This window comes from Penicillium verhagenii, assembly GCF_028828195.1.
Source record: "Penicillium verhagenii strain IBT 33310 chromosome Unknown utg000005l_segment0_segment0, whole genome shotgun sequence".
NCBI classification, from domain to species: Eukaryota; Fungi; Ascomycota; class Eurotiomycetes; order Eurotiales; family Aspergillaceae; genus Penicillium; species Penicillium verhagenii.
The window spans coordinates 3,404,398-3,425,227 of NW_026643169.1; the positions used below are offsets into that span (position 1 = coordinate 3,404,398).

The 20,830-nt window shown below is 48.7% G+C and overlaps 7 protein-coding genes across 7 annotated transcripts; 4 read left to right on the forward strand and 3 right to left on the reverse strand.

Moving 5' to 3' along the window:
* Positions 1-302: 302 nt before the first annotated feature.
* N7466_004794 (TNT domain-containing protein) lies at positions 303-1,129 on the reverse strand (the record flags this gene model as incomplete). The annotated part of the gene is made up of 2 exons (XM_057164191.1): positions 303-947; positions 1,040-1,129. The coding sequence occupies 2 exons, from the start codon at positions 1,127-1,129 to the stop codon at positions 303-305; spliced, it is 735 nt and encodes a 244-aa protein (XP_057022872.1).
* Positions 1,130-3,660: 2,531 nt separating this feature from the next.
* Positions 3,661-5,142, forward strand: N7466_004795 (FAD-binding oxidoreductase; the record flags this gene model as incomplete). The annotated part of the gene is made up of 1 exon (XM_057164192.1): positions 3,661-5,142. One exon carries the CDS (start codon positions 3,661-3,663, stop codon positions 5,140-5,142), a length of 1,482 nt encoding a protein of 493 aa, XP_057022873.1.
* A 421-nt stretch (positions 5,143-5,563) lies between these two features.
* Positions 5,564-7,003, forward strand: N7466_004796 (uncharacterized protein; the record flags this gene model as incomplete). The annotated part of the gene is made up of 3 exons (XM_057164193.1): positions 5,564-6,088; positions 6,145-6,342; positions 6,395-7,003. 3 exons carry the CDS (start codon positions 5,564-5,566, stop codon positions 7,001-7,003), a joined length of 1,332 nt encoding a protein of 443 aa, XP_057022874.1.
* A 682-nt stretch (positions 7,004-7,685) lies between these two features.
* N7466_004797 (uncharacterized protein) lies at positions 7,686-8,741 on the reverse strand (the record flags this gene model as incomplete). The annotated part of the gene is made up of 1 exon (XM_057164194.1): positions 7,686-8,741. One exon carries the CDS (start codon positions 8,739-8,741, stop codon positions 7,686-7,688), a length of 1,056 nt encoding a protein of 351 aa, XP_057022875.1.
* Positions 8,742-10,515: 1,774 nt separating this feature from the next.
* On the forward strand, positions 10,516-15,403 carry N7466_004798 (uncharacterized protein; the record flags this gene model as incomplete). The annotated part of the gene is made up of 3 exons (XM_057164195.1): positions 10,516-10,842; positions 10,936-13,539; positions 13,598-15,403. 3 exons carry the CDS (start codon positions 10,516-10,518, stop codon positions 15,401-15,403), a joined length of 4,737 nt encoding a protein of 1,578 aa, XP_057022876.1.
* A 745-nt stretch (positions 15,404-16,148) lies between these two features.
* Positions 16,149-18,305, forward strand: N7466_004799 (aspartate--tRNA ligase MSD1; the record flags this gene model as incomplete). Its single annotated transcript, XM_057164196.1, has 3 exons — positions 16,149-16,341; positions 16,411-17,126; positions 17,187-18,305. 3 exons carry the CDS (start codon positions 16,149-16,151, stop codon positions 18,303-18,305), a joined length of 2,028 nt encoding a protein of 675 aa, XP_057022877.1.
* A 418-nt stretch (positions 18,306-18,723) lies between these two features.
* Positions 18,724-20,331, reverse strand: cox10 (protoheme IX farnesyltransferase; the record flags this gene model as incomplete). Its single annotated transcript, XM_057164197.1, has 1 exon — positions 18,724-20,331. One exon carries the CDS (start codon positions 20,329-20,331, stop codon positions 18,724-18,726), a length of 1,608 nt encoding a protein of 535 aa, XP_057022878.1.
* Positions 20,332-20,830: the final 499 nt, after the last annotated feature.

Below are 20,830 nucleotides of genomic sequence, written 5' to 3' on the forward strand. Positions count from 1 at the left end.
GGCCAAGAGATCTGCCTCTGAGCAGGTCCTACCAGCATCTGCAATAGAACGTCATGGGCAAGAACATCATCCGCAGGCCTCTTCCTGTGGAAGGTACGATTTGAAGCGACAAACCATCGACGTTCGAGACCAGATTGCAAAGATGGAACGGGATTACAAAACTACTAACGCTCAAGGAATTTTCAAAACCTCAAATTTTATGCCAATCAATATCCATGGATGAAATTTATATTTTCTACCGTCATTCAATTGATTAGTCACTTATTTATCATTCCATAGTTATCGAATCCATAGTTATCGAATTATGCCGACGCGGAAGGCGACGTAGAAGGTCCCGGGGTATAATTATCAGAGTATTCAGACTTGTCATCGTACTCCTCTGGCGCCAATCTGCGCAGATATCCACCAGCCAGCAACTCCTTCACACTCTTGTACGACAAGAACTGTGTTCCCATACCCGGCTGCTCAAACCACGGGGCAATAGGTCCTAATCCCACCACAAAGCTCTTTGTCACCTGGTAGACATAGTAGTTGTACGGGTAATCGCCATCAAATGTGTTGAGATTGCTTGGAGGAAGCGAACGCTCGATGTAGGGCGCGCCGAGGGGAGCCAGGAAAGAGCCGTACTCGGAGCCAAAGCGGTCGAGCTTCTGTCCTACGGGGAGGGTGGTGTTACCGAGAATGGCACCACCGGCAGTGTTGACAACAAAACCGTTCTGAGGGGGATATTCGTATGAATCTGAGGCGTTGGTGGAACCGGCCCACTTTTCGAGGAATTCCGCAGGGCACAATTTGCCGAATCGCTCGTAGGTTCTGAGCTCGTTGTTGAGGGGGAATTTCTTCGGTGCTGTGACGGGTCCGAGTCGATAGTCTCCACAGACGTAGGTGGTGTTGGTGGAGGTGATTCCGGCGCACGGGTTTGGGTAGCAGTGCTCGGGGATCTTGTACTGTTTGTTCAAAATGTTATTAAACTTCTCGTGGAAAGAAACAGACAAACAAATAAACCGAAAAAGTTTGGCAGGGGGAGAGATATTCATACATCAAGTGCGGAGGTTCGCTTTGCCTGGGGTAACGCAGTGATAGGCGCGGTCAGGGTGCTGAGCACCGCGATAGCTGTCACAAACTTCATATTGGTAGAGTATTTGCAGATTGCTTAGCAAAGGAAGATGTACATGAAGCTTGAGGAACTGAGAGGGGTTCCACCACCGTATTTAAGTTCTTTTTTTTCCCTTGGCCAGGCTGCCGATCGAGTTTTCCAGCTGTATGGCACTAGTGAATCATGTCATCAGAGGCTTCAGAGCTGAAGTTTCGCCAAGAACCCTTGTGACGAACCGGAGGATCATCGCGCGGGACATTTTCAAAAAACTGTCGATCTATTAGCAAGTTTGGACACATTTGGCATCGCTCTTGTGGGGATGGTCCACCAAAGTCAATGGGCCCAACAAAACAGCGGAAGGGAGGCTTGGTACCGCAATTCAGCGTGCTCTTGAGCTGCAATGATGGCACTCGTGGCGTCAAATGTCAGCTGAGAGACATATTCATTGCTTCCAAGATTGAGGGGATTGTAAGTCAGCCTGGTTCTCATGTACACAGCACATATGGCGTGCAGACCCTGAACCCCTAAAAAGCAAGGAACCTCCGAGAGTGGAGTAAATCTACCCGAAAGCTAAAGCTGATCGGCGCCTAGTATGTACCTACACCTGGGGCTTGACCACGCTGCCCGAGGATTTTGGTCATACCATACGGAAATGGCTTTCTTCATCAGTAATAGACGGACAACGAGAAGGAAATTCTGATCATTTTGATGTGTTTTAAGTACGGTGTACTTTTCATGTGCTTGGGAATACGAGCGGAGAAGTCTTAGAGTGGAGTCCTCTCCAAAAATGGACTGGATCTTCATTGAAAGTGGGCATAGTGTGATTGCCCACGCCTGATCTCATCGCCAATCGTGGGACACTCGGCACGGAAGCAGAGCGATCTGTTTTCTTTTGGTTAGCCTCGATGAGATGTGTCTTGCACCAGTCGGTTTGAAAATCCATTTCGACAGGAACCAGACAACAATAAACATCCATACCAATGCATTAAGTAACGATGGATACTTGATCCTATCTTATTAGTCAAGATTCATGACAGCATAGTCTGATTTTGTATATATCAATGCCCGCTGTATGTGCATTTCACACCGCATGTGTATCGAAGATGCGAAGCTTTTGCCCGACCTTTCTTCCGTCCTCGATGTGCTCGACGTTTGACGCGACGGGGCATTTTAGGGATTTTGCGGGCAATGCTGACATGTTCTGCACCAATACCAATCTGGCCCTGTTTGCCCGGCTCCACGGAAAAACTTTTTCTTGGCCCTTTGGGTTGAAGTCGCTTTTTTTTTTTTTTTTTTTCATAAGGAATACATGCAAAACCAGCACTTGTTCCATAATCAAATTGTTCTAAGTAGTAGGTTATTGGTAGGAAGGGTTCTTCGTCGACCGACTTCAAATCTCCTTCACACAAGTTGGATGTAGAAGTTGAAATTGTGCCGAAGGCTGATCTCTCGTCAATTCCTCTTGGAAATTTGTGTCTCACTCACACCTTCGTTGAAAAGACCATCTAGGATTGGCGCCATGGTCAAAAAATAACCGCTCGGGGTGTACGAGAGATAGACTGCGACGACGAGTGAAATGGTTGTCTCTCACAATTGCTGTCAAGATATGTGGTAACTTGACCCGTACTTGAGTGTGGAGAGTACCGAATAGCGCTATGTGATCTATTCAAAGATCGTGCTATCATGATTGATATCTTGCGGCCAGAAATATTCGCCGTCTGTTGCATAGAGCCACATTGACGGGTATTCATCAATGAAGGTCATCAAGGACTGCACGGCGGCATCGAGGATGGATCCGCAGTAGAGTCCACGGGCCTGTCGTTGGCTTGAAAGACGAGCGCGGTGCTTTTGGCCGTGTCACACGAGTGCTCCTGGGGATTCGGATCGAATAGGAGCTTTCCCTCCATCTGGGTAATTCTTCAAGACGAGTCGCAACATAATTCTTTTTCCAGACACGGTCAGTCGACAAGCAAGGCCTTGCAAAGCAGCAAGAAGGCCCTTGGCTTGACGCTTGCGCTGTGTATGGTGAGCCTGGCGGACCATCCCTCAAGTTCACATAAAAAGGTAAGTGTGCAACATTTGGATTCTGCGAATATGACAGAGAATTGCGCCATCGCGGAGGCTGGTTGTATCTGGTTGCCTCGGGGCTGTTGGCAGGCATCGGGGCAAGTAATGGGAGGGTGGGAGTGCCAGAGTGCTGGAAATCTCTCTATCTGATAACCACCCGGCGTTATATTAACTGATGCAAATACGACATCATACTCAATTATCAGTATTATAATTTATCAGTACTAGTAAACATGAGAATTGTGAATCTGACTTTATACAGTCGCTCTTTCCTTAATTTTGCGCATTCCTATTATGGAATGCAGGGACCAGCATATTAACCACTGGCAACATACTACTAGTAGTACTCGGTAGTTTCCTCAATCCCTTCCAACATTTATAACCTTAAAACATCTTTAACTTTTCCATTCTTTTCTTTTCTTCCATTCCTTGCATTTTCAATCTCCATCCCATCTGTCCAGTCGTCTCATCCCCCGCAGCTTGCTCCACTCGCCAGTATGGGTATTACCCATAGCTCAGTCGTTCACGACTGCTTGCTCTCTGCTGTGGGGAACAACGCAAACCTGCTCGCCTTTCAAGGGGATTTTCTGTTTACCTCCAACATTCCTCGCTACAATTTGGAATTTCCCGTCATCCCAACCGCTATCACCTATCCACAGACTACGGAGCAAGTCGCTGCGATTGTCAAATGCGCAGCAACTCACGACATCAAAGTCCAAGCTTATAGTGGAGGCCATAGCTATGCAAATTACGGTATGTATCATTTCATTGGACCCATGACAGGACTAACGAAAGCCTTCATCGTAGGTCTCGGAGGAAATGATGGCGCAGTGGTTGTTCACCTAAAAAATCTTCAGCATTTCGATGTTGACCCGGAGACTCAAATCGCGACTGTTGGCTCTGGCACGCTGCTAGGTGATCTTCATTCGCGTCTTTACCATTCGGGTAGAAGGGCCGTGGCCCACGGAAGCTGCCCTCAGGTAGGCGTCGGCGGTCACTTCACGATCGGTGGCCTGGGTCCAATGTCTCGTGAATGGGGCATGGCTCTCGATCATGTCGCAGAGGTTGAAATAGTTCTCGCAAATTCCAGCGTGGTGAGAGCTTCCAAAGAGCAGAATCAGGACGTTTTCTTTGCGGTGAAAGGTGCTGCAGCCAGTTTCGGAATCGTCACGGAATTCAAGCTCAACACCCATGAAGCGCCCGCGGAAGCCATCCAGTACACATACGAAGTCAACTTCGGAGATGTCTCGGACAAGGCAAAGGTTTTCAAAGACTGGCAGAATCTCATTGCGACCCCGAACATTTCTCGAAAATTCTCCAGCGAGCTTGTGCTGTTCGAAGGTGGCGTCTTGGTGTCTGGCACATTCTTCGGGTCCAAAGAGGAGTTTAATGCTTTCGGATTGGAAAAACACTTTCCAATCAAGGATCATGGCACTACTTTGCACTTGACGGACTGGCTTGGAATGCTCACTAGCCAGGCTGAGGACCTCATACTGACGAGCATGGGCGGTACCCCGGCCCCGTTCTACGCCAAATCGATGCCCTTTACTCCAGAACTGAGCATTACAGATGATGGAGTTGATGCTATGTTCAAGTATATTGCCTCGGCTAAAAAAGACACTGTAGCCTGGTTTGTTATTTTCGACCTGGAGGGTGGTGCTGTGAATGACCACGCTGTGAATGCCACGGCCTATGCTCACCGAGAAGCCTTCATGTGGATGCAGTCTTATGCCATCAGTCTTATCGGTCCTGTCAGTTCCACGACGAAGAAATTCCTCGATGGTTTGAACGACGTTGTCTCTTCTTCCCGTCCTGGAGTATACGGCGCATACCCTGGCTACGTTGATCCCTATATGAAAGATCCACAGAAAGCCTACTGGGGACCAAATCTTGAGAGGCTTCAGAAAATCAAGGCTGCAGTTGATCCAAAAGACACATTTCACAATCCTCAAAGTGTGCAGGCAAGTCTCCACCACTAGAGACCTGTGGGGATTTGTTGACAAGTTGGCCCACCAGGGTTTATGATGAACTGTTACCAGCGGAATTTTGTTGTTATTAATACCCATTATCGATCATTCGCTAGCAATTTCTTGGTTTTGATTTGAATTCATCAAAGTATATAGCATACATATCAGAAAATCCAGTTGCTGGTAGATTACTAATCTCGGACAAAGCCAACTTTAGTAGAAACCCGACATTTGTACTAGTCCTGACTCCTGAGTCCTGACTCCTGTGTGTGCATGAATCTATGGATGTTTGCTTCTTTCAATTGGCATCATCTGGGCACTTCACTCGGAGATTACTAGTAACTGGCAAAACTTTCAATCAGAGCAATTGATCAATTGATGCGCGCAATTTTATGAAGGACTCGCGTCAAACTACAAATGCGAGTTACCAAACATGAAGCGCGCGGCCAGTTCAGACATTCCGGGCGATACATCAGCAGAGGAACGTCAAAGTTTACAGCAAATCCTACCCAGTCTCGGAGCCCCAGTCTCCCCGCCACAACTAAAGAGCAAAATTTACCGACAGGGGCCCAAAGCCACTCAGGCGTTTCCGGCACCGTCCAGCAAGGACCACAGCACGGCTGCTATTGAGGCAGGCGAAGTCGAAGTTACTGACCATCTCAGCATATTTTCCACAAAGTTGCACGAGTTTACTCGCGCTAGTCTGGACTCTCGGCCAACATCACGTCTTCCCATCAAGCAGTGGGCGGATTTGTACCGACGGAACGAGCATCCCGAGGGACATCACTTCGTGATCCACCAGCACGATCACCCGATCGCTGGCCCCCATTATGATTTGCGACTTCAATTTTCAAAAACAAGCTCAGTCAGTTGGTCGATCATGTACGGCCTACCAGGCGACCCGAATAGCGAGCGACTGAACCGGAATGCAATGGAGACTCGAGTTCATTGCCTATGGGTACGTCATAGTCTGCTCCATGCCAAAATATTGTGTTAACCAAATTTATTTATTAGAATCACCTGGTTGAGACCGCTTCTGTCCAAACTGGCAGTGTCATTATCTGGGATACAGGAGAGTATGAAATCTTGCCATATGATGCAGATATATCTCTGCCCGAGACAGATGATTCCAGGTCAGAAGACTCCTGTGATGCACATTTGGCCGAAGAAGTTCTTTCAGAAAGTGACAAGCTGCAGGAATCATTTCGTAATGTATGTGTTGGACTTTCCTTGCGTAAGCATATTTCCCTAACTCTTCGAACAGCGCAAAATCCGCCTCCGCCTTCACGGAACCCGTTTACCGAAGGACTACACGGTCATTTTGCGCATGGACAAAGGTACAGACTACACCCGAACGAACAGGAAAGGCCCCAAGCGACGAAGAAAGCCAGTCGGCCCAGGGCACATTGCACAAAGGCCGCCATCTACGTCCGATTCCGATATTGAACCAACATCGGAATCGGCACACGAGTCGGCTGCCAAAACACCCCAGACAGGGGATGCAGAAGCCACTCATTCCGACAACGATGTCGATATCCAGATTCAAACGAACAACGCATACCCTGGTTCCACAAATACTATCGGGTCCATTCATCAACGCCGCTGGTATCTAAGCATGGATCGAACAAACTCTGGGTTCACGTTAGTGAAGCCACGGAATGAGGACGGGATAACGCCATCGTCTTCCAAAAAGAGGGTGTGGGTTCGGACTCGTAGTAGGGATGGCACAGTAGGTGGATTCGAACCCTTTTTTGTACACGGTCCGGAAGTTGAGCGGAGTATCGTGACGGGGCGTTTAGGAAAAGATGTACTCGGCGATGAGGAAGTTGAAGGATTCGTGCCCAGGCGGGGATGGAGACCTGTTTTGAACTAGAATATCCAACGCCAGTATAGATAGTCAGGGTAGCTTCCAATGGAGCTGTAGTTAAGTTCGGATACCTCAGTGCGCATATCAAACGGAGTTCATTGGGATATGTCCACAATATGTACATCAGTTAGTATGTATGTCATGTTATCGATAAACGATAATCTTCGAAGAAGAAAAGTCATAACGGAGTGCTAAGTAACACAGGGAAGGTAAGAGAAAAAGAAAGCTTTGAGGATGAAACCGGGACGGTAGTAGAAAGCAGAAGAAGAGTCCAAGGGTGCTAGTGGGGGTTGGGAGTAAGTGACGAGGGATATACGATAATAGTCATGAGAAGAAATGATAAAAGGGAAAACAGGTCTGAGTATCAGTCTCCTTGGCTACAGGCATCTCGAGGGGCCACTAAAACATCTATCTAGGTACACGGCCTCGAGTCTTTTTCACCAGATCCAAGTGGACAGACCTACTATTCTTTTCTACTAGTATTAAAACTTCTCGTTCTCTTGGTTGTCAACATACTGAACAGTACGTTCCACGCCATAAAGACAGACCTCAAGGTCCCATCAAACTTGCATCTACTATGATCCATCAAGAAGATTCCACGAAATCAACATCAAAGCCCTGAAATCACAAAGTTGGCCGAGATCATGCGTCACCCCGATTTGCCATTTTCTCTGCCTCTTTATTCCACTTATTTCAATCCCATTTCTCTCGCTTTTTTCAGTGATCGTTGCCAGTGTCTGTATGCTCGCAAATTACGTTGAGTCCATTTTGTATTTGGAGGTGGTCCTCGTGGCAATGGCTGAGTCGGCTGCCTAGCCAGCTTCTTGTTTGGCTCGCTGAACGGTTCCCCAGTCTCAGGATCCACTGGCTCCGATTTGAATATCTTGAGGCTTTCAGTACGAACTTCCTGGCCCGGACTCTGAACGGGATCTTCCTCCGCTTTTCGCTTCTTCAAAGAAGATTGGCCCACGTCACGGCCGAAGGTAGCCTCTCCAAGGAGGGCCTCTGTGACCTCCAAGGATAGTGAGGGCAGCTCAAAAGGCACATCGGAGATTTCGAACAACATATGTATCAGTCTGTTGTTCTTGCCAGGCGTTCCCAACATGGTACAGTCGGTACGGACATCGGAGAGGTAACGCGCTCCGCGTGGCCATGCTCCAAGGACAACACTCTCGGCGATCTTGCCCACAGGGGTAGTTAGCAATGCCAGGTACTCCGACTGAGGCTGCGGCCACTTCATTATTCCCTCTGCCATCTGTCCTCCATGTTCCTCGTAGATTTGTTCAACCAAGTGGACTGTTTCTTCGTTTCGGACATCGCAGAACAGAATCCGCTTCAGGCTTTCGATTGGGAAGTATTGCTTGTAGAGGGCCAGGGCGATGTCGGAAACATGTGGTCCTGTAGTTCGCCGTGCCAGGTCGATGACGATAATGCCTAGGGCAATTACTCCGCCGAACATATCTGCACCATTTTCGTCGCCATCCTGGTGATCGGGAAACACAGTAAGTATGTGGTAGGAGACGGGCCATACAATTCCGAACAGAGTAAGTGCTTCTCCAATGCGGGCATTCAATCGCCATTTTGGGACGTGTTTGAAGGAAAAATCCGTTCCAGCTTCAAGGGCCGATGGCTTGACTTTGCACCCCACAGCTGTTTTCGGTTTCAGCATCCAGTTCATTCGGAAGATCCCGTCAAGTTCGCGTCCACCATATTTGGTGGTGTAGTCTTTGCCTTCAGCTGCCATTTTGGATGAAAGAGCAGAAGTCGTATGAAATGTGCATATGCGGATGTGTGAGAGAGTTTCGAGCTCGGAAGAGGGGTGAGTCTAAATGAGTTGATGATCCGTGCTTGAAACCATTCACGATCAAGCGAAGGCGAGGGGCAGATGATGACTGCCCCGGTGAGATGAAGAACGATGAAGAGGGATGAAGAGAGGAGAAGAGAGAAAGAGCTGGGGAGTGATGGGAGAAGAGGGACCAACATTGAACGCGAGTCGCGACTTTGGAGCACTTGAGGGGGACGCGTCCAAAAGTTTTCAATGATGGAGTTCTAGCTATTGACTGATCGGTTTCCTTTAATCTTGGAAGCAAAATTGAATATTAAAGTAAACAACCTCTGGAACGCGTTGGAAGGCTAAATGATCAATGATATCTTAGTATGTATGCGGGAATCGGAGGGATAATTCAATGTTTACCTGATGCTCAGGATGGTTACTACTAGTAGTGTTATATCTAGATGTAGGTACCTATAGTAGTGCACTTGGTTATGATAGAGAGGAAGTCAACTTGTAAGGCTGTATTGTATTCTCGTAATTGAAACAACTTAGACTTGAATACACGATCTCTTGCCTACTATGGTACGGAAATATCGGGAGAAACCGGTATCGTAAATTAATTACTGTATTACCAAGGTACTAGTATTGATGTATTAATAGGGCGAAGACAATGTAGAGTTATAGTTCCAAATATTAAATACTGGACTTCTTACAGCCCTAATTGAAAACACAGGGTCAATTTGAATAATAAACCTTGGAATCTTCAATCTAAAGATAACTCTGAATCATGATCAGATCGAGGGTTTTAGTGGGATGGATGCATGTTCCTGCAGCTATTAGCACATTGAAACCTATAGGTTCGTCTCTGGGCAAGGGATATGCACATAGTATGCAGACTAGAGAATGACTACTGCTTGTGCTATTCCTAGGGGGGAGTTTAGGCAAAAAAGCTTGAAAGCGCCAGAGCTAAAAAAATAAAGATAAATAAAAATAAAAATAAAAATACAGAGAAAGAGAGAAAAGAGAGAGAAGAGAGAGAAGAGAGAAAAGGAAGCAATTTCCACCAGAGTCAAAGAGGCAATATTTATTAGGATAAAACCGCGGGTTGTTATCATAGACTCGGTTCCGACTAGACCGGAAAGCAGCACTTGACATCTTCCACTCCAAACCAAGCCCGAACAGGTGCCCGCTTAGTATCCACTTGTCCCACTCGGGGTCCCACTCCCACGGGGCTCCGATCATGCATCCTGCAAGCCGGGCCCGTGAGTCATGGAATCAGCCAATAATCGTTTTGCTTATCCCTACACCGTTTTTCTTTTCTCCATCCCGGATCTAAGACCCCATGGGCTTGAACCTTGGGACGCCAACATGCATGGAGATTGCTCTGGTCATGAGGAGTGGCGAGCACTCTGCAATTAAGCATTACGAGGCCTGTGGTATGTCCAGATGGATCAGCATGAAAACATTCAAAGCGAGACAAAAGTGACTCACGATGGCTCATGAGGAATAAGCATCGCTTCTGATTTCCCCGCTCGATGGCGTGGATGCGACATTAGCCATTGCGAATGCGCTATGACTGTTTCGTCGGATTTGAGATAAGCACACCAGAAATTCCCCCTCGAGATTGCATTATTCCACGTCTTATATACACTGGGGCCCTGGCTACCTCTCCCCGGCTTTTCTTTCCCTCCTTTCGTTCCTCTTCCCTTTTCTTTACATCCATTTCTTTCATACGATATGAAGCATGTCCCCTAACGCTTCCATTGTCACGGGCTCAGTTGCCCTGGGAGTAGTTGGTCTTGGCAGCATCAAGGCCATCAAGAGTATTGTCGATCGGATTCTGCTTCGACCTCAATATGACGAAGGCGATTTAGCTATTACTGCCTATCGTGATGAAGACGGTGAGGCGACCGAGGAATCCCTCCGAGCCTTTTCGGATAAATGGCAGCGGGTCGCAATTGTGGTCCTTTCCATCGCCGGTTTATCCATCTCACTGGCACTCGCCATTCTTTCCACTACGAGCGGCAATCTGAATGATACGCTGGTGAATTGGATTCAATTTGCTATCTGGGTATGTATAGGACGAACAAATCAACCAATTAGATTAACTTTTGCCCTTAATCTATGCGAACCCCAATCGAAATTAAAATGCTGACTCGCGTAGGTCTTATTTGCCATCCAAGGGATCGCCTTCTTCACCGAACCTCGTCCGACCACCCGATTCCGATTGGGTCAATTTTCCTTCGGAGCAAGTCTCATATTTATCGCAGTCGCAGGCTTTGAAATTCAACAAGCATGGGTTTCTCACAGTGGTCTGCTCCAAAATCGAACATGGATCGGCCTTGTCGGTGCGAACATCGGCAGTGCTTTCCTACGTGCACTCTTCAGTATTCTTTTACCGCGTCGTCCGAATGTCTATTTCGAAGGTCAAATCGTGGACCAAGAACAGACCGTTTCGACTCTCGGTCGTTACAGCTTCGTCTGGGCTAGTCAACTCCTGACCTTCACGATCGGCCACAAGAATCTGGAGTTGAGCGATTTGCCTAAACTCCGAGCTGAAAAACGCGCCGGTCGTCTCCGCGAAACCTTTGAACGGGCTAAGGGAGGTCGGAAGCTCTGGAAGGGTGTGATGCGCACCCACTGGCGCACCTTTGTGCTCCAGCTCTGTCTAATTGGAATTACTGGATTCCTGACATTTGGCCCTCAAGTTGCGCTATTCAATATTCTCAACTCTCTAGAGGGCCGTGATGACGAGGGTTGGTCTTCTAGTCGCTCTTGGATCTGGGTATTTGCTCTGGGAGGTTTCATGTTTGTTTTCTCGTTCGTCGAGGCGTGGCTCTTCTGGTGTGTTTGTTCCAAGCTGGCGATTCCAATTTACGCAGAACTCACGGCTCTCGTGTTTGCCAAGTCTATGCGCCGAAAGGATGCAAAGTACATAAAAAAGTCAAAGGAAGCTGAAGATTCGCAAGCTTCTGCGAAGGCATTGCTAGCGGAAGACAAGAAAGAGGAAGAAGATGACGACGACGATATCAAGAAAAGTCGCCAGAGTATTGTCAATCTTGCGGCCATAGATGCCCGCCGCATTTCCGACGTCAGTTCTTTCCTGTACTTGATTCCAAGTGCAATTCTCAAAATCATAATCGGGTGTTCATTCCTGGTCAAGATTCTGGGCTGGCAAAGCGCTTTTGCTGGTCTTTCGGTTTCTATCTTCATTGCGCCGGCAAATATCTATGTCACCAAACGATACACATCCGCGCAGGACAGACTCATGAAACATCGAGATCAGAAAATGGCAATTGTCACTGAAGTTCTCCAGGGAATCCGTCAAGTCAAATTCTCGGCGTTGGAAGGCCAGTGGCAGAAAAAGATTGGAATGGTTCGAGAAAACGAGCTGGGTGCCCTATGGACTTCCTTTTTCTATGATGTTTTCCTCATGGCAATTTGGATTCTTGGCCCTATCGCTTTCTCGTCCGTTTCCTTGACTGTCTATGCTATTCTCAATGGCGGGCTATCCGCCTCCGTTGCGTTCACGGCCATTTCTGTTTTCGGTTCTCTGGAAATGGCACTCGCTATTTTGCCAGAAATTATCACCAACCTGCTGGAGGCTATGGTTAGTGCAGATCGCATTGATGAGTACATGAACGCTTCCGAGAAGGTCGTCAACACTGTCCCTGGCGAGAGTATCTCCTTTGAAGATGCCTCGGTAGCCTGGCCGGCGGAACACCATCCTGGAGACAAAGATGAGGCCGATGAGGAAGAGCGATTCCTTCTTCGGGATCTCAATTTCAATCTACCAAAGAATGGTCTGAGTGTGATCTCCGGTCGAACTGGATCCGGAAAGAGTCTTCTTTTGGCTTCTATTCTGGGCGAATGTGACATTCTGGGAGGTACTATCAGAGTACCTGTCCCACCCGCTCTTAAGGATCGATTCGATCACCTGGCTACCAATGCCAATTGGATCATTGACGACGCGATCGCATATGTTGCCCAGATCCCATGGATTGAAAACGCGTCCATCAAAGCAAACATCCTTTTTGGATTGCCATTTAACGAATCCCGCTATAAAAAAGTTCTCTTTGCATGTGCGCTGGAAAAGGATTTGGAGATGCTTCCCGATGGAGAACTGACGGATATTGGAGCAAATGGCGTTAACCTCAGTGGAGGTCAACGCTGGCGTGTATCATTTGCGCGTGCATTATACTCCCGGGCTGGAATTCTTGTCATGGACGATATTTTCAGTGCCCTAGATGCGCATACTGGACGGCATGTCTACGAGCAGGCCTTGACAGGCGAGCTTGGTCAGGGTCGCACTCGTGTTTTGGTGACCCACCACGTCGCCCTTTGTCTCCCTCTCACTGATTATTCCGTACTTTTGGAAAATGGCCGTGTGAAATACGCAGGCACTATTGACGAACTGAGGAAATCTAACCACCTAGATGATATCCTTCGCGAAGAGCAAGCTGCAGAGGAAGCGGATCACAAAGTCCCCGATGATCAAAAGGATGCCGAGGATGTTGACGGCGCAACTCTTCAGAAGGTCATCTCGAACACGTCCCGCCGACGCCAAAGCAGTGCAGCTAATGGAAATGGAAATGCTGCTGCACCACCTAAGGATACACCTAAGAAGTTTGTCGAAGCGGAGGGGAAAGAGAAGGGCTCTGTTCGACTCGATGTCTATAAGACTTACTTTGGAATGGGCGGCCGTGCATTTACATGGGCTGTGACACTCGCAGTTTACCTGTCATATGCTATACTGATGGTTGGACGAGTAAGTTTCAAGATCGAGAATATATTCACAGCAATTTCAAATAGCTAACCTTCCATAGTCATGGTGGATCAGTATCTGGACTAGCTCATCATCTATGACGCACGCTCACTCCGACACGACCATTGCGATGCTACAATACCCTGTGATGCAAATGAATATGTCTGCTCCGTCTGAACATGATCCCAACCTCACTATGTACCTTGGTACATACATCGCTATCTCCGTTGTTGCTTGTATGGTCGGAACAGTTAGATTCTACTGCACTCTGTCTGCAGGCATTCGCGCCTCGAGAAACCTTTTCGACGGCCTGGTGTTTGCCGTGTTACGTGCTCCCCTACGCTGGCTGGATACAGTCCCATTGGGTCGAATCCTTAACCGGTTCACAGGAGACTTCCACGTTATCGATTCACGATTGGGGTACGAAATGGGCTTCTTTTTGGGTGAAGCGCTGGATGTCTGTGGCATTATTGTGGCAGGCATTCTAGTTTCCCCGCTTGTGCTTGCTCTTGCGACCGCGCTACTCATTATCTGCCTCAAGCTGTCCATGACTTATCTTGCTGGTGCTCGTGAGGCTAAGCGTCTGGAGAGCACTGCTAAGAGTCCTGTCCTAGAGCAGTTCGGATCTAGCTTGGCTGGATTGGTGACCATCCGCGCATTCACCAAGAGCGGCGCCTTCATCGACATCATTTACGACAAGATTAATGCTCATGCTCAGTCTTGGTGGGCTGTATGGCTATTCAACCGCTGGTTGGGCATTCGCATGAATGTTGTTGGAGCGATCTTCTCAACTCTCACTGCAGCATTGGTCATCTCTCTCCCTGGTATCTCCGCTTCCATGGCAGGTTTCGCCTTGAGCTTTGCCTTGCAATGCAACTCGGCAATCACATTTGCCCTGCGAACATACTCTAATATCGAACTTAACATGAATGCTACCGAGCGCGTGATTGAATATTCCAACATCGAGCTTGAGAACCAGGGTGGTGCAGATGTACCGGCTGCTTGGCCCACTGAGGGACGCCTAGAGGTCCATGACTTGGTTGTGGGCTATGCGCCAGATCTGCCGCCTGTGCTGAACGGACTCAGTTTCACCGTCGAGAAGAACCAGCGAGTAGGTGTCGTCGGTCGTACAGGTGCCGGTAAATCGTCCCTTACGCTGGCCCTGTTCCGTTTCCTCGAGGCTCGTCAGGGTCATATTTTCATCGATGGCCTGGACGTGGCTAAGATCAAGCTGCATGATCTCCGCAGTCGCCTGGCTATCATTCCCCAGGACCCAGTTCTTTTCTCCGGAACAGTGCGATCCAATCTGGATCCTTTCGATGAGTACAGTGACACTGAACTGACTGATGCCTTGGCCCGTGTACACTTGACTTCGTCGTCTGATGACGAGGCCACCCTCACATCCCAAGATAGACCGTCTGGCAGTACTGGCGCAACCACACCCGATACTGCCACGGTTCAAGCGACTAATTCAAACATTTTCACGTCTCTGTCATCGAACATCTCGGAAGGTGGTCTTAATCTCTCACAGGGTCAGCGACAACTCCTCTGTCTTGCTCGGGCTATTGTCGCTCGTCCTAAGATTATGGTTCTCGACGAGGCCACCTCGGCTGTAGATATGGAGACAGATGCACAAATCCAGCAATCTATTCGGGCAGAGTTTGGTCGCAATGCGACTACGCTGCTTGTCATTGCGCATCGTCTCAGCACAATTGCAGACTTTGACCGCATTCTTGTGTTGGATGCCGGCAAGGCTGTTGAGTTTGCTTCACCTCGGGAGCTGATGGGAATTGAGAACGGAGTATTCAAGAGTCTGGTTGAGAACAGCGGCGAGAGGGACGTCTTAGACAAGATGATTTTCGGTTAGGAATTTTTGGGTAAAGAGCAAAAGCTTTCTTCGGGGTTTCTTCAATGTGATTATACTGGAATTGATAGATTTTAAATCAGGCTGTGAGTATATTGTTATTATATTATTGTTGTTATATGTTGTTATTGTTTATCTTTGTCAAATATGCTAAAAGTATGGATAACAAGGTACACTGTCATAAAGACGTCCATGAATGTCCGGTTACCAACCTTTCACTCAAAGAACAGCCTTTCCAGGACCACATTCTCTCTTCTTCTGCATTGCATTGTATCTTATCTATGGTGTCTTGCCAGTAGATAAACACCTTCAAGTTGATAAGGGTCAGAGATGCCTTCATCGCGTCCGTTGTTTTAACAAGGTGGTGTGCCGAACGCAGATTTCAAACTCCCTTCTCCCGAGTCTTGCAGCCCTTAAGCCCTCAAAAGAGAGGGAGAGCCACAAGCCTCAGGGAGTTGAGATATATCATATAGAACACACTAGGCTTTCATCATTCTAGATAGGAGGTTAGTTTCAGTAATTGAGTGGATTTTGGTGAAACAGGTAGACTCACGAGTATTAAACTTGGAAGGATGAAGAAAGAAGAAAAAAAAAAGCGGTGTTGACCCGCAATTATATGATAACCACCCACGCTAGTCTGCTTTAGGTGGGCGGGTTCGGCGGTTTCTTTTTCTGCCGCTTTTAATTGTCAGACCATCATCAGTTGAACCGTTGACATTTTGACAATACTGCATATTATTCATACATCATGCTGAGTGCGAGCGTCCAGCTGCCAATACGGCTTCGCTCGAGCTTTGCTATTTCCTCTTTGATTCGTGGCTCACGTACAACACCATGTGTTCGATCTATCGCGGCATCGCGGCGTTTCCATCGCCCGGCTTGTCTCCGAGAGCAGCAGTCACCGGAGCTTCCTAGCTTCCTGGAGACTTATAAAAAAGCGGGTTGGTCGCATGTGTATATACTCTTTTAAATCAGAAATATCAATTGCTAATGCGCTTATACTTCTGTAGTGGAATTCCCCCCTGCGACCCATGACTTCGAGTCGTTCCTCTCGCAGGCCGAGCCAAACACTGAAGTCGTCCTGCATGGATACCTAGGCCATAGAGCAGACCTCTCCAAGAAACTCTCCTTTGTACGCCTGACGGACCCAACAATGAAACACAGTTTACAGATCGTCGCATTTGCGAAGAACAACGCTTTCGAACAGCTCAAATCGCTTAACACCCACAGCCCCGTCGCAGTGCGTGGAACCGTGCAAAAGAAAAAGGCAAAGGCAACGGACAGCGAGATTCCCGTCGAGGACACTTGGGAGCTTGCGTTGGAGGAAATCCACCCTTTAAATGACTTCCCCAAGGAGATCATCATGACCCCGGAGACGGTGTTTTCGCCGGAGCACCGGTATCTACAGCTTCGCTCTGACGCCAAGCTGCGTGAAGCGCTTAGGTTCCGAGCTCAGGTTCATAATATCTGTAAACAAGAACTGGAGGGAAACTGCCAGCCACCGTTTACAGAGATTGAGACTCCGTTGCTGTTTAAGTCTACGCCGGAGGGCGCACGGGAGTTCTTGGTTCCTACGCGCCGGCCCGGATTGGCGTATGCCTTGCCGCAGAGTCCGCAGCAGTATAAGCAAATCTTAATGGCTAGTGGCTTGCCACGATACTTCCAGTTTGCACGATGTTTCCGCGACGAAGATCTTCGGGCGGATCGTCAACCTGAATTCACACAGGTATGTTTTGAAGACCAGGACCGAATGCTGGAAACCCCCGTACTCACTTTTGATGTATAGCTTGATCTTGAAATGTCATTTGCCAAGGGCGAGGATGTGATGCGCACAATTGAAGGTGTCATCCGTCGCCTATGGTCCACTTTAATGAAAGATCCTGCCCCGGAGGGCCCTTTCCGCAGAGTTCCTTACCAAGAGGCCATGGCCCGCTATGGATCTGACAAACCAGACACCAGATACGGCATGGAGATCATTAAACTGGACCACGTGCTTCCAATCGACCTCATTGGCAAGATCTCAGACCTCCATGACCCCATCGTCGAGGCTTTCAAGCTCGAGGGTAACGAAAACGATCCAGCCGAGACACACAAGTTCATCAGCCAATTCCTCGACTCACCAGCTGGTGCCCCGTTCAACAGCAACCCCGACGGCGGCCCTGGTGTGTTCGTCTACAATGGCAAACAGCCACTGTGCGGTCTCCAGCCCTTTGGCTTCGAAGCCGCCGAGCAAGTCGAAGAGCTGCTAGATCCCGACCACGGCGATCTAATCATCCTCCAAGCGCGCCCTCGCGCCCCCTTCTCCGGTGGCTCAACGCCAATCGGTGACCTTCGCCGCGCCATCCATGCTTCAGCCGTCTCCTCCGGCTTCAAGCCCGCGCCCACCGGTTTCGACTTCATGTGGGTCGTCGATTTCCCCCTCTTCTCGCCTTCTTCCGACTCCGAGCCCGGCCAGGGCGGCGCTGCTGGCCTCTCATCCACCCACCACCCGTTCACCGCGCCCAAGACCGCCGCAGATGTCGATCTCCTCCTTACAGACCCCACCAAAGTGATTGCAGACCACTACGATCTTGTTGTTAACGGTGTCGAGCTCGGCGGTGGTAGTCGTCGTATCCACGATGCTGCTGTGCAGGAGTTCATTTTCCGTGATATCCTGCAGATGCCCGCTGAGCGTCTTGAGGACTTCTCGCACTTGCTTGATGCTCTGCGCGCGGGCTGTCCTCCACATGCTGGCTTGGCACTGGGATTCGATCGCCTCGTTGCTGTTATGCTGGGTAAGGAGTCTGTGCGGGATGTTATTGCGTTCCCTAAGACAGGTAAAGGTGGTGATGATGCTATGGTTCGTGCGCCTAGTCCTATGACGGCTCAGGCTCTTGAGACATATCATTTGCAGCTGCGGAAGTAGATGCAATTTGTTCGATATAATCTGTGTATACTATGCCAGCGTTCGGCTGCGTGGATCTTATGTATCATTCGCGTTTGTTGGCGGCTTTGTATTATACTTGCACATGTGTACCATACATTTAGATACCCGGTTACAATCTCCTATCAATTCATTGACATCGTGACAACCAGTTGCTAGTATGTCTACGCCTGGATGCAGTGGAAAAAAAGTTTATAATTTCAAAAAGATTGGAGGTAATTCAATTGGCTCCATATGTAGATGTTATACAAGAAGAAAATATGACCAAAAAACGCCAGTCCCAGCCGCTGTATAAATTTGAATCAGACAATTCAAGAAGGAAACAAAAGAGATGTGTGGAAGGGTATGTCTATACCCATAGTCCAACAATGTATACTCAAAACACTGGCCATGAAGTCTATCATGCAGTGGACAAAGCGCTCTTCCGGCTCACCGAGGGGACGGAAGAGGCTTGTGACTGAGCGTCAGTTCCAACAGCTTCGTCCTCATCCTCATAGTACAGATATTCGTCCTCTTCGTCCTCCTCTGGCTGTCCAAAGATTTTCCGCCATACACCATCCCAGAGGCCCTTCTTTGTGACCAGTCCACCGACGAGAAGAATGGGCAGTTGCCAGATACTAGCCCAGAAGAGGCCCCGGGCGGTACCTTGGGCACCTTGGTGTTTCCAAAAGCCGTAGGCCTTAAGAACCAACCAGCCATTGGCGACGGAGCTTCCAACCAAGAAACCATGGCCAACAACACCGACCCACCAAATACCAATGGAGATAGGGAACATTAGCACGGAATACCGTAGTGCAACACGAGCATTCATGGACGGGTTCACCCAGCACAGCATTCTGTATCCCGCCCCCTTGTACTCGTCCCGAATAAGGTGTGAGAGAGCATTGAAGTGAGGGAACTGCCAAGCAAATAAGATACCACCAAGCAACCATCCACCAATGCTGGATTCGCTGAATAGCATGTCACGCCAGGTGTCATGCCCAGTTGTAGCGATTTGACCTTGCGCCGCAATCCAGCCCATCAGCGGTGGGATACCACCAACCACTGCACCAACCCATGTGTTGATAACATGGATACGCTTCAATGGTGTGTACACAAAGGCGTATAGGAATATATTTGTTGCGGACAGGGTGGTTGTTGTTGGGTTGGTTCCAATGTACAAAAGTCCCAGGCCGACAACCGCGGTACCAACGGCAAATAGAAGAGCACCACGGCGCGAGACCAGCCCGCGGACAAGGGGACGATTCCTTGTCCGAGACATCAATGCATCATACTTTGGCTCAAACATCATGTTCAAGGTATTAGCACTGCAACATGAGAGGAATGTGCCCACGGTCAAGTATATCAAGGTCAAGGTTGAGGTCGAGAGAGTTGGGAGTGGGGTCATGGCCGGGTCGAGGGTGAGCAATGAGGAAATAGGGTACATTCCGTATGCAGAGGTAGTAGTGAGAACGATCAGGAAGGAAAGACGAGGCTTCGTCAGAGCGAGATATGCGGCGAATTTGCGGCGGAGGGACGTGGTGGGGAGAGCGGCAGAGATGTTCGACAGTTGCGCTGACGCGTCAAGGGGAATTGACTGCTCCGATTGAGCATTGTTGAGTTCATCCTCCTTCAACCGTTTCCTCCGTCGATGTGGCAGTTCACTCTGGGCAGTTTCAGGCGCAATTGGTTCGGAAGCTGTCTCTGTCGAGCTGTTCGGAGCTGCGGAAGGATTGGAGGGCTCCGAGCTGCTCGACTTGGACTGGGTGCTGGAATTTGACGATGCTAATGACGACAAGAGTGCCCCGGTGGTTTTGGAGCCGTCGGCAAGTCGATTAGGTGAGAAATAGGTTTTGTGGAGGGGTGAGGAGGATCGATTTGCTTTAATGCCGGTTCGTTGGTTCGAGGACGATAGGAAGCCCCGGACTCCCGAGGGGGCTTGGGTCCGTAATTGGGCCAGACATCGTGAATATAAGATCGCCTCTTGAGCCGGCCCCGGCCTTAGTATGGCGGACCGTAAAAGGATCATGGCGCGTCTGGGATCCTTGAAATGTGAAGGAGAGAAAAGTGGAACGATGCGAACTTTCCCCGGCGGCGGCACGGACCAAACCCGCAGTTTGTTCGGCTTCAGGTGTCAGATCTACTCCGTTCTTTTCCGCATCCACGACATCAATTTATTGCATTGCATTGAGGATTATAGGTCAAATAATGTATTTGGAGCTCGGGTGCTCTAATATGGACTGCCGAGGCCATGATCATCGCTTCTAACAAGGATAGTCATTGAAGTTGTTGCTAATGAACTGATTTAAAGATACAGGCTATAGTGTTATTGCAGCTTTTAGATCCAAAGCAGCGTTATCTGAGACCCGGAGTGAACTTTGAATGGTCCTTATAATAATACTCATTAAAAATTCTATCAAGATTCACTCGAATCCATTGTTGGGATGGAACTATACCTCCTTTGTTGATATATTGACTTGGAGCTTTTTTGGCCCTTGAGCCTTGATTATGTCATTCTGTATCTAATC